The sequence below is a fragment of the Cynocephalus volans genome, chromosome 2 (assembly GCF_027409185.1).
Source record: "Cynocephalus volans isolate mCynVol1 chromosome 2, mCynVol1.pri, whole genome shotgun sequence".
Taxonomy (NCBI): domain Eukaryota; kingdom Metazoa; phylum Chordata; class Mammalia; order Dermoptera; family Cynocephalidae; genus Cynocephalus; species Cynocephalus volans.
Genome location: NC_084461.1, coordinates 118637255 through 118650488, shown reverse-complemented (window position 1 = coordinate 118650488; position 13234 = coordinate 118637255). Strand labels below are relative to the sequence as shown.

The following is a 13234-nucleotide window of genomic DNA, read 5'->3' as shown; positions in this document are numbered from 1 at the left end:
GACACCTTTATTTTATGGTCAGACCCATTTCAGGCTTCTGACTTCCAGAACTATAGGATGACAAATCTGTGTTGTTTTAAGCCACTCAATACGTGGTAATTTTTTACAGCAGCAATAGGAAACTAATACAATGTGAAAATGAGATTTATGTGAAACATTTATAATAGTATTTCTCATATAGCTAGCACTCATTAAATGTTAGCTACTGTCATCATCTAAGAAACATATATTTGTATCCTTAACACTGCATTACTCATTGATAATTCTACAATTCTTTATTAATATAATTAATAAAGCAAATAATTTCATTTGAGCTAATATTTCTTTCCCCTAATCTGTCATCTAGTTAAATATCAGCCCTATATTTAGGTTAATTATTTATTTTACTCCAAATGGTTAACTAAAAACATTCTATTCATTCCCTGACTGAAGAGACATATTTACTAAGTATCTTGTGAGGACACAAAAAGGAGTAAGTTCCACTCCATCCCTGCCCGCAAGCAGCTCACAGTTTATTTATTTATTTATTTATTTATTTATTTATTTTTTAAAAGATGACCGGTAAGGGGATCTTAACCCTTGACTTGGTGTTGTGAGCACCACGCTCAAGACAGTGAGCGAACCGGCCATCCGTATATGGGATCCGAACCCGTGGCCTTGGTGTTATCAGCACCACACTCTCCCGAGTGAGCCACGGGCCGGCCCAGCTCACAGTTTAGATGGGAAGACAAATAATAAAGCAATCACAATAGAGTATGATGTGACAGGGGAAACGCAGGACACTATGAGGACACTGAGGAAGCAGCACCTGGACTACACTGAAGGCAGAAAAATAGCAAAGATGGTTTCCTAAGAAAGGGAATTTTAAGCTGAAACCTAAAGAGAGTTCGCCTCTGGAAAAGTAGTGTCAAGGGTGTCCCTAGTAAAGGGAACAACCTGTGTAATAGTTTGTGGTGGTGAAAGGGCATTCTGAAAAAAGCTTAAGTATGGCAGGACTAAGCTTTTCCTCCTTAGTACAGTATAGCAGGACTAAAGTGCTGAGTCAAGTATCTGAAGTGAAGCAGGAGTTTAGGACTACACCCTTAAGAAGTATGGATTTGAGCCTAAAGGCAATGGGGCTTTGAAAGGCTACCTGTGAGAAGTTATAAATTTACATGTAAGAGAACCTCTTGGAGATTAGAGAGATTAAAGACTGGAAGGAGTCTTACAGCAGCAATCCAGGCAAGAAATGATGGACTAAATAGTAGCAGTGGATTACAGAGGTGTTTAAATAAATGAAAACATTTGTAAAAAATTAACTTGTAAGCACATTTTGTGTTATTTGGATAAAAACAGGCCATCTCACAGCCTACTACTGCCACAAGATTCATGGCCCACTTTTGTATCTATGATTTTTAGCAGAGGCTAATAATATGCTAAAGAGGCACCTTCAAGCCAGGTGCAGCCAAGTAAAAGCCAAATAGCATCAAAATGTACAAAACAAGCAAGAGTTTTACAGTAAGCCAATAAAGAAGATGAAAAGAATATATGGTCATAAGACCACCCTGCAGAAAAACAAATACATAAGAACTTGCTTTGCAGTGGTCACCATCGTAGACCCATTGTAAGCGACTATAATGTGAAAATCTTATATTTAGTAATAGAAGTGTAGTAGTAAATATACAATAATGTTTCACTAAATGGATTACATTTTTTTTTTATTCTGAAGTCATTACTAAATTAAGTAGCCCATCAAAATAATGGATCAGTGATTGTGAAGGGGTCCAGAATACACCACTGTGGCATAAAAATTATTTTGAGCAGAAGGCACGAGTTCCTGAAATCTCTTATCTGGCTAAAAGTAGAGTCTCCAAAAAGAACTCAATTGTTATAATTCTCTTCCTAGGAGAAAACAAGTAAGACTGACTCATCACCTGAGATAAGTCTGCACACCACACCTAAACAGACATCGTCACAAAACTATCACATCTATTCTCCTAAGGGCCCATTTATCTTTCCTAAAAGTCACTTGTTTTCCCATAAGTGCCCTTCTTCCCCCCACCATACCCCTTCCCCTATTAAGATGGTATAGTCAGGTTCCCATATGGTCAGCCACCAAAAAAAAAAAAAAAAAAAGACGGTATAGAAAGAAGCTCCAAATTCCAACTACCTCGAAGGGCTGGCTGGTTAGCTCAGCCTGTTAAAGTGCAGTGTGGCTAGCCACCTCCTAGAGTCACATTTTCATGAATTCCTCTACATATGTGATTACATTTTGTCTTTTCTCTTGCTAATCTGTCTTGACAGTTTATTTATTTATATATTTATTTTAAAAGATGACTGGTAAGGGGATCTTAACCCTTGACTTGGTGTTGTCAGCACCACGCTCTCCCAAGTGAGCAAACCAGCCATCCCTTTATAGGGATCCAAACCCATGGCCTTGGTGTTATCAGCACCACACTCTCCCAAGTGAGACAACGACTGGCCCTTGTTTTGTCAGTTTAATTACCAGGCCCCCAACTATTGAACCTAAGAAGGTATAGAAAAAGTTTTTCCTCCCCAACAACTGCAAACAAGTTTCATCTTCAAAAAGGAAAAAAAGGGCTCGCCAGTTGGTTAGAACATGGTGCTGATAACACCAAGGTCCAGGGTTCAATCCCTGTGCCGATCAGCCACACACACACAAAAAAGGAATAATGACCATGATAATCACCCAAATAATTCTCCAATATGTTCAAAATTAAAACAAGCAAATCAATTTTGGCTTTAGCCAAATATAATCCATCACATTATTTAATGTTATTGAATTTTATCGCTTTTGTAAATGTTATTTTAATGTTTTATTTTTACAGTGTTACAGTAGCTATAAACATATGGAGTTCATACCTAGTTTTGTGTTTGTACATACATTTAATAAAAATAATTTCACATCAGGGTCACAGAGAAATATTCAGCATCTATACATTACTTAAATTTTTAAAAGGGCTGCTCGGTTAGCCTAGTTGGTTAGAGCACAGTGTTCATAACACCAAGGTCAAGGGTTCAGATTCCCCAAAAAAGAAAAGGGAAAAAAATGATTGAGGAAACTGAAAACTGATGGGATCTGATGTGGAACTGAATATGGATGATAAAGAGAGAAAGGAATCAAGGATGACTCTTAAATCTCTGACCTGAGCAACTCCATGGGTGGTAGTACTGCATCAGGACAGAAGGAGAAAAGGATTGGGGAAGGTTGGGAATGGCAAAGAGAGACTGAAGAGTTACATGTTTTAAACATACTAACTTCAGGTGCCACCAAGAAATCCAAGTGAGATGTCCAATAGGAAGATATCTATCTGCAGCCAAAAGAGATGGGTTTCAGCTTAAATTATAACTTCGGGAGTCACTGGCATATGTATAATATCTGATACTATGGGAATTGATATCATCCAGAGAGCATGTACAGAAGTAAGAAAAATAGAGAGATCAGAACCTTGAAGAACATCAACATTTAAGAGAGAGAGAGGGAAAAAGAAACCAAAAAAGGTGGAAAGAAAACGGGAAGGTGTGATATCCTAGAAACCAAGGTAAAGGATTTTTGTAAAATAATAAAGTAGTGGTCAAGGGAATCAAATGCTGCTCAGGAAATAAAATGAGGACTGAAAAATATTTTTTGAATTTTATAACCAGTAAGTCATTTGTGGCCTTCTTAAGGGCAGTTTGGGGGATGTGTAGGAACAGAAGCCAAATTAGAATACTAGAGAGGCAAAGAAGCAAACAATATTAAAATGAATGCAGATGAGGTTTTCCCAATCACCAGCTTCAGAATCAAAGAGAAAACTGCTATAATGGTACAAATTGAGATCCCAGGTCCCACCTTTGTAAGTTCCTACTCTATAGGACTCAGTGCGATCCCAGATTCTGCATTAGTAAAAAACTTCATGTACTGGTAATTCTCATGTACTTCAGAATGTACTTTAGGAACTTAAACACTGATGTAGATAACTTTCAAAATGATTGCTGTATATTATTCTTCATTAAATCTAGCACGTAAAAATTAAAAGATACTTCCGATGATACCACCCCAATTTTTATTTATTAATTTTTTTTGGCGGCTGGCTGGTACAGGAATTCAAACCCCTGACCTTGGTGTTATAATCACCCCAATTAATATAAAGTAAAATAATTATAACTTTACAACTTTTTCTAAGAAAGCCTACTAAACAGTGGCAAAAACACACTGAATAAACTAAACTACCCTTTTGGTTGGCTTAGCTGGTTAGAGCACAGCCTTGTAACAACAAGGCCAGCCACCAAAACAAAAACAATAAAAACACAAATAAATAAATAAATAAACAAACTACACCTTTCATATAAATTTAATAGTAAGGGGAAAAAATGTCTTCCAAACTGTTTCCCCTATAATTCCAGGTAAGATAAAGACTTAAGATCTTTTTTTTAAAAAGATGACCGGTAAGGGGATCTTAACCCTTGATTTGGTGTTGTTAGCACCACGCTCACCCAGTGAGCCAACTGGCCATCCCTATATGGGATCTGAACCCGGGGCCTTGGTGTTATCAGCACCACACTCTCCCGAGTGAGCCACAGGCCGGCCCAGACTTAAGATCTTTTTACTCTTAAGTAATTCATTTATTAATATATTAGGTAAATATATTGAGCTACTATTTGCCAAACACAGTTCACACTTTCCACCAAACATACATGAATCCAATTGAATGACCAATTGTAAAGTTAATTCAAGACTCTCCAGGATATGGTTCCGTTAATTATAGTGTCCTACATGAAAGTATAAATAAGTGACAGAAAAGTGGCTAAGTATTCAAAAAACATCAATTTTAGACAGCAAATATGTTCCTTATACCTTAAAAAGCTCCTTCTTTCTAACTATGTGCTTTTAAATACAACAGGTAAAGACAACAAGTTAACTACTTGAAAAAAATTTTAATTTGGCACCTCACCTCACACCATACATCAAAAATACACTCTGATAACCTGAAGAACTGACTGAAACTATAAGTACAACAAATTGATGCCATTTCCTCAAGCTGTGAGTACAACTGGTGGGTCAGTCACTAAAATAAGAGCTTTAAGAAAGCAACAGAAGGGGAAAAGCAAATACTAGGAATCAAACTGGAGGTAGGAGCAATTTCAGGATCTATAAGACATTTACGAAATGTGATGTTGAAACAGCAAAAAAATGGACTAAACACTAACAAAAGTTAGAGTCAGATCATGCATTAATTAAAATCCCAGGAAAATAAGCTATGTGGCAGTTTCAAAAAACGTCAGCAAATATTCACTGTAATTAAATGTATCTATCATCATAAAGAAACCAAAAAGAAGGTTCTGATTCTTGACTCAGGCACTCATTCAGGGTGCTAAGTCCTGGCAGAGATAACAAACACATAAGTAGAATAACAGTGGCTAAGTAAGAGATTGCCTGGGTTTAAATCTGAGTTCCACAATTTAATACCTGTGTGACCTTGAGCTAGTTGCTTAACCACTCATCTCAGTTTACTTGTCAGTAAAAACAGTTCTTACCTCATAGGGTTGTTTTAAGGATTAAATGATATGATGCATATAATGCAAGTTAGCACAGTGCCTGGGCACATAGTAATTGAACAATAAATGTTAGTTCTTATGTTACTATTATTTGTCTTTCAGGAGCTCTCAGTCTATCAACAGAGACAAACAAGATGCTCAATAGTTACCACATAATAGAGGTATGTAAAGAGTATTATGAGCATCCAGAGTTACTGCCCCCTCTGAAAACATTAGATGGAACTTAACCACAACAGTGTTATAGACCACATGCTATTTTTATTCATAGCATGCTTTGATCATTACTAAAGACTTCCTATATATATATATATATATATATTTTTTTTTTTTTTTTTTTTTTTTTTTGTCTTTTCCGTGACTGGCACTCAGCCAGTGAGTGCACCGGCCATTCCTATATAGGATCCGAACCCGCGGCGGGAGCGTGGCCGTGCTCCCAGTGCCGCACTCTCCCAAGTGCGCCACGGGCTCGGCCCTAAAGACTTCCTATATTAAATACACAATCATGAATATGGTTTACATCATAGTGGAACTAAAAGATCTACATTTCTGTCACTCCTAAAATAAAGATATTTGCATAAACCTAGTATTTAAACTGATGATGAAAAAAATCCCACGTATTCTATTGTTTTGACTGATAATATTGCGCAAAAACCCACAGAAAAATGAACCAGAAAAAAAGAAGTTGGAGGTGAGTTCTAATCTTATAATTCAATACATGCTTAATAATCTGAATTGCAAAATACCCAACTCTAAAACATTCCTTTAACAAAACTAGTAACTCCTAAAATACACTAGATACTGTGTGGAGAGCTTGAAAGAGAATGATGTGCAAAAACATATATTCTTACCTTCAACAAAACTAGTAACTCCCAAAATACACTAGATACTGTGTGGAGAGCTGGAGAGAGAATGATGTGCAAAAACATATATTCTTACTTTCATAGGGTTCATGGTCCAAAGGGAAGTCAGATATTATCTTATTAAATTAAAATACAGGGCTGGCCGGTTAGCTCAGTTGGTTAGAGTGCAGTGTTGCTAAGACCAAAGTCAAGGGTTTGGATCCCCATACTGGCCAGCCACCCAAAAAATAAATAAAATAAAATGAAATAAAATAACAATATAACAGGGGAATGGGGAGAAGCTAGGAGGAGGAGAATATCTTTTTCATCCTTAATTCTACATGCAAAATTTAAATAAATATTACTAAAAAATAAAATTAATAAAACTGCAGTTTCTAACTGCTTTGGCAAATTGATTTAAATAGTCAATAAAGCAGCTTTTACTATTATTATTTTTTTTTGGCAGCTGATCCAAACTTGTGACTTTGGTGATATAAGGCTGTGCTTTAACCAACTGAGCTAAATAGCCAGCCACCTTTAGCCTTATTATATGATAATCAGATTAAGATCTGTTAAAGTAGTCTTACAGTCTCTCTATCAATTTTTTGACAAGGAAATATGTACTGTATACACAAATCTACATAAAAACTTAGAAAAACCTGTCTAGACAAACTTTAGGTTGTAATACAATGTAACAATCTATTACAGAAACGTCTTGGTGTGTGAGGAATTCTGTAATATAATAACACCATACAATATGAAATCAAGTTATAGAAAAATAAAAAAGATTATTCAGGACCACCAAGATAAGGAAAGAAAGATAGGAAGAATAGAAGGGAGGGAGGAAGGGAAATGAAAAGGTCACTATTAGGTTTTTCAATTATAATCTAAAAAATATCTGAAGATCCAACTGTACTGTAATCTGTAATTTACAAAGCTACAAGCTACATTAAATCTAAAGCTAAAAAGTTTTCAATAGACTAAGCAACAATTACTGCCTTGAAAGAGTTAACCAAAAACTAGATTCCAGCAAAGAACCTTTTGTTCACCTTCTAGAGAAATACCCTTCCCTCCAATTCACCAACACATCCATACTATGTATTATTAGCAGGATGAACAATAAAACAACCCAATAAGGGCTAGCCAGTTAGCTCAGCTGGTTAGAGCACAGCCTTTTAACACCAAGGCCAAGGGTTTGGATCCCAATGGCTAACCGCCAAAACAAACAAACAAACAAACAAAAACCCCAACAACCCAATACAGCACAACAGGCATTTATTAGGAATATTTCTATAAAAAAAACCACTTTAGATATGGCGCTTACAAGAAGACTGTCAAAATTATATCTTAAAAGAGGCTTGTATTTGAAGTCCTATGATTTCACTCTCCACCTCAGTCAGTCACATTCTTCCAGCTGCTATCACCATGAATTGCAATCACCAATTACATACCTGAATTCCCAATTGTCTCTGGGTAACATGTGCACAGGGAGTGCTTACTTATTCTCTTCTATATCCCAAAGGAGAGAATTTAAGAGGTGTGCAACAAATGTCTGTTGGACTGGATCAAATTAACATAGTGACAACATCTCCAATACAGCATATCATAGTAGTTAAATTCCTTTAACATTTCAAATTATGACTGCTACACTAACATATAAAATTACAAGCACATCTGTGGGATTTGTCATTTAAAGTTTATGTAAAATTGCAATTTACAGAGTATAAGAAAAATCCACTGCCATATAACATCTTGCTTATTTTTTGACCTTAAAGAGGATGTCTTAAAATGATTTCATACTTAGTGTAAATGTTACTAAAAATCCTAGAATAATATGTAGTTTACAGAATCTGTTACCATAATTTGATAAAGAAAAATTGATTCAACTTAACACCCTTTCAGTGCCTCTCCCTCCATTTATTCTAGCTCCTGCCCACAGGCTGCCTACTCACAAACACTTTAAAGTCTTTTAGAGCCTTCTTTGTAAAGAAAAAAACAGTAGTTGTGTCTAAAAACAATGTAAGTTACCAATTTTAGTCATTGGCTATTATTTCCAACTTCACAGCAATCTTAGATTCCAATGGGCAACTTAAGTACTTTAGTATTATTCTGCTAGTCTTATTTCCATAAACCAAAGATTTGTAGGTCAACTGGTAAGTAGGCAAGCTGTTGGCCAAAAATCTGTCTTTCTTTATTATAATAATTATAATAAACTTAGCAAATCACAATGTAGGACAATTTAAGAATCCTTGAAGAGGTATAAAATTATAAGACATTGTTACACTAAATAACAAGCTATAGTGCCACATGTACACTCTTGTCAGAGGTGCAAAGAGTGTGTCCAACCACTTCCCAAGTGATGTAAAGACCTCTAGAAATCAAACAGAAGACCGTCCTTTCTATTTAGTTCTTCCACAGCTGAAAAACTGAACAGGTCGCCTAGGTATAATTCTGGCAAGGTTCTGGGAGAGATGAGTAGACCCTAAAGGGGTCGCCTAAAAGCAGAGTCATTTATTCATTTCCGCAAACTCAGACTAAGTACGACCCCCACCCCACTGCAGGGCCTGCAGAACGGAGATGAATCAGACTCCAAACCCTGCTCTCTAGGAAACGGGGGTGAGATGGTGCGGAGGGAGAAGGCACACAGACACTATGATCCTCGTATGCGAGTTTTAAGGTATTGACCGCATCTTTATTTTTTCTCCCATGTCTACTCAGGGCGTCGCATACAGCAGGTGCTCATCAACTGTGTGCTTACTGAATGAATAAATAAATGTAAAATACTAAGACGAGCCCAGGGCTGCGGGTGCACATTCGCCGCGGTCTCCGTGGCCCCAGCCGCCCACCACCACCCGCACCAGACGCGGGCCGGGAGGTCACCCTCTTCTCCGTCGCCTCAAGCGGCAGCAGCATCCAAAGGTCAATTCGAGTCCAGGCCCAGGCTGCGCCATCCCCCCGCCCCTGGGCAGTACTCACCGTTGGTGTAAGGAGACCCTGAGGCCGAGGGGGTCCCGTTCTGGGCCTGGAGGCCGGTTGGGGCGCCGCCAGAGGCCGGTATTCCCGGCTGGGACATGACGAACGGCGATTATCGGGTTTGGAAGGGGCTGGTCGGGATCGACAACAGCGCCAAGCCGAGAGCTGTAAGCGGAGGGAGAGGGCTAACGACTAAGGACTGAAGACGAGGAGAAGAGAGGGCGGCGCATCAAGCACGAGGCATGGCTCCGCACTCGCCCCAGCCCGCCCGCGGCCACGGCCTGGCCTGGGAGCTGATGCTTGGGAATCGGGCAGGTGGAGCCGCAAATGCTCGGCTTGGAGACGACAGCTAAATCCGGAGAGGAGGGAGGCCCCAGCCGGAAGTGTCTGTCAGCCGCCGGCCGCGCAGGCGCAAACGGGACACGTGGCACTTCCGGCTCCGGGCTCGCAGCCTCCGCCGCTGCTGGCTTGCTGCTCCCTCCCGGTGGGACTGTCCGGAGGCCACCTGACAGCTGCGGGTGCCCCAGCTCCGAGGACCGTGCCTGGCCTTGCCTGCCACGTCACTGACTCTTACGCCGACCGGAAGTGGCGCGTGTCACCGCTACGGAAATCCCCGCCGTCGTGAACGTGACCTAGCCCGCAGGGCCGGTGTTGGAACACAATCTGGGCTTCAGTGGCAGGTTTCGTGGGATGGGACTGACAGTTCCTCTTCCTGGGTTTTGTGAAGATTACCTGAGACGACAGGCCTCTTCATCCTCTGTTGAGGCTGTACTACGACTGGTAGCTGAACCGGTTAATGTGCATCGCAGTATTTCGTTTCACAGTTCTTCGTCATATTCCAGGTGTAAATAGTAAGGAAATTTTAAAAAGAGGTGGTTAAATATATATTTGTTTTAAAAGTGTGATCAAGTCGAGGAGGAGGCCTTTGCTTTTTGACTGGAAGATTCTGAGGTAATTTAAATTTTGAAACTTACTGAGTCATAGCTTAATCACGCTAAAGTTCATTAGCAGCACATTTAAATGGAAGTTTTATTTGTTCTAAGAGTTTACAGTAAGGTGAAGAGTTCAAACATCCTTTCTGGGCAAGTAGAACTTTTTCTCTTTTTTTTTATGGCAAATATATATATATATATATTTTAACTTTTCAGGCCAAAGGGAAGTAGAAACTGGGGTGATGAGACAACATAATTAATGATCTCAGTAATCATCTTAGCTTCGTGCTCTGAACTGATGATAAAGCCTTTCTTACAGATTTGTACTGTTGATTAAAATGTCATGCCACGGGTTTCACAATCCCGAAGTACGAGTACATCTTATCTAATTCATTTAATATCAAATGCCTGCTATGAAGTGTTATAATACATGCAAAAAGCATGTTTAGGCCACTGTGTCAGGCCTAAAAAACAGTGAGAATTCAAATAGCTAAAGAAAAGCAACAACAGCAACAACAAAAGAATTCAAATAACTAAATGTTAAATTTTTCTTAAGGCTGTTTTGTTATCATTTGCCTCAGAAACTTACTAAAGATGTATTTGCTGTGAGTGGAATTCAACAATTAAATTCCTTTGTACAAGATTCAAGTACAAAGGCTTTAGGATGAAGATGATACTTTTGGTCAAACTGTTTTCAGCTTAGTGCCCTGTGACAAAATTCCAATCATATATCTAAGAACACTTAAAAAGGTGTGCAAACAGAGAGAAACTGAAGCTTCATGAGGTCACACAGAAAATCAGGGTCACTCTTCAAAGAGGCAAATAATGCACAGGCCTGCTCCTAAACTTGGATTAGTTATCTCTTTTTATGCAACTCCTTTTGAATGATCTTGGTTTGTTGACATTGGCACAGGGGTTTGATTTGGTTAAATCAAGCTTTCTTTGGACTTTGTTCTGTTTAAGCAATATCTGTGTGTTCAGATATCTTAAAAAGTAGGTAATCTCATTGGTTAAATCAGGTTAAATAAACATAATTTGCTAATAAATAAACAATGCTTTTTCTAAAATTTGTTCCACCACTGTTTCTTTGTTGCTGTTATTCCCTCCATTAACTACGGTTAAGTCTTTCAAATGTTTTTTTACATTTTCAATGTAGTCAATTTATAATATTGAGAAAAGCTGTAGTTATCATCTGCCCACCCTCAGGGATAGTAAAAAGATAAGTAAGTAATTGAGGTGGGACAATATATAAAAGAAGTTAAGTAATTTTCATATTAAGTATTCACACAATATAGGATCCTTCTCTGACTTCTTAAAACGTGGCCACATAAATGTCATGGAAAAATTATTAGTGTTATAATCAATTGTTAAAGTTATTGATATTTCTTTACAAGAGTACTTCAAAAAGTTCATGGAAAGATACCTATTATCTTTCAATTCTGTTTTTCCACAAACTTTCTGAAGTACCCTTGTATCCACTCTACACTACCACACACTTTCCTAAACTGATGTCAGTAACATATTCTACTTTTTAAAATCTTTCATTTCCAGAACAGGACCCTTCTGCCACATATACATCCTTCATCTGTCCATTGTAAGATTTTCTGCACATAATTTCATAGACTTCAACCCTGCTTAAGAAAATTATAAACAGCAAAATGAGTTACAAGAAACTGTTTCAGTAAGGAGACAAGCACTATACAAAGAATATTTCATTACGTTTGATTATTTATGTAGACTCAGGGAGACAGGCATTTCTAATAAAACTTGCTGATATGCAGAAGTGGATTTAGGCTCACACTAGGGCCCCTTTGCCTGCTTGCTCATGACTGTTACATTGTCAACTGATAAACAGGATCAATTCAGTCTACTTTTCAGGAAGGGGGAAATTATTTTAGGCCCTTTAATTATTTTAAAAAATTTGTTCTGTTTCTATTTCAAACAAACAAACCAGTTTCAATTATAAACAAGTTTGTACAAACAACAGTTTCATTCGCTGAAACTCTCTTGTGGCTCCATTTTAGGAACAGTTCCTTTGGCCTCATTTGCCTCTGACAGGACATCTGTTTGTATCTGAAGTCAGCAGCGTGAAGCTACATCACAAGTACATTCATCCCACACCAAGCTAGTAAATCCTATTGCTGTCTTTGAAAACTTTTCATTTTTATGTAGTTCTTACCATTCTCCCTGCCCCCTCTGATTAGTTTTTATCATCGTGACTTGAACTGTTGGAATAGTCTTTCTAGATTCCCTCTCCCATCCTACATGTTGAATTGAGCTCCTAGAATACTGATTCCATTTCTGTTTTCCTATACCACAAAACCTGTAATTGCTCGTCCTTCCTGCTGCATCAAGTTAAAATTGCTCTTCATGGCTTTTCTCATCTCATGCTGAGCAAAATCCAAAGTCCTACTCATAGTCTTCAATGCTGCATATGACCTGGCCTTACTACCTCTCCAACCTTATCTTTTTTCCACACTCCCTCTTACTCACTCCACTCAATACGTTTGCTATTTCTATAGCTATCCAAGCACAAGCCTGTCTTTTCATTTATTTCCATTACTTGGGATGCTCCTCCCCAAGACATCCACAGAGCTCAGTCTCTCACCCCTTCAGACCTTCCTTTGTTCAATGTTGCCTTCTCTGAACACCCTGTACAACAGCATACCATCCCTGCTTTCTCTCTTTTTTTATTTTCTTCCCTCCCTGCTTACTCTCTATCCCTCTTACCTTGCTTGTTTCTTCATAGCACTTCTCATCATTGTAATATATTTGTGTCTGTGTTTATCTTTCTTCAATTGAATATGTCTATACATATCCTGTTAATTATAAAGTAATCATGTTTGTCTCCCTCTTAGACTGTCAGAGAGTAAAGACCAGGGACTGTGTCTTATTCACTTGTGCATTCTCAGCACTTCGCTTGGGACCTCACACTTAACAGGTATTCAGTAT

The 13234-nt window shown here is 38.2% G+C and overlaps 1 protein-coding gene across 5 annotated transcripts in view; it reads right to left on the bottom strand.

Moving 5' to 3' along the window:
- SEC24A (SEC24 homolog A, COPII coat complex component) overlaps positions 1-9914 on the bottom strand; it is an 85959-nt gene extending 76045 nt beyond the window's left edge. The window contains exon 1 of one of the 5 annotated variants that reach the window (XM_063084612.1): positions 9354-9914. In XM_063084612.1, the coding sequence (XP_062940682.1) occupies positions 9354-9450 (97 nt within the window). In that variant the 5' untranslated portion in view covers positions 9451-9914. The remainder of the gene's footprint in view (positions 1-9353) is intronic. The other 4 variants (XM_063084608.1, XM_063084618.1, XM_063084621.1 and 1 more) reach the window with 4 other exon arrangements.
- Between the last annotated feature and the right edge of the window lie 3320 nt (positions 9915-13234).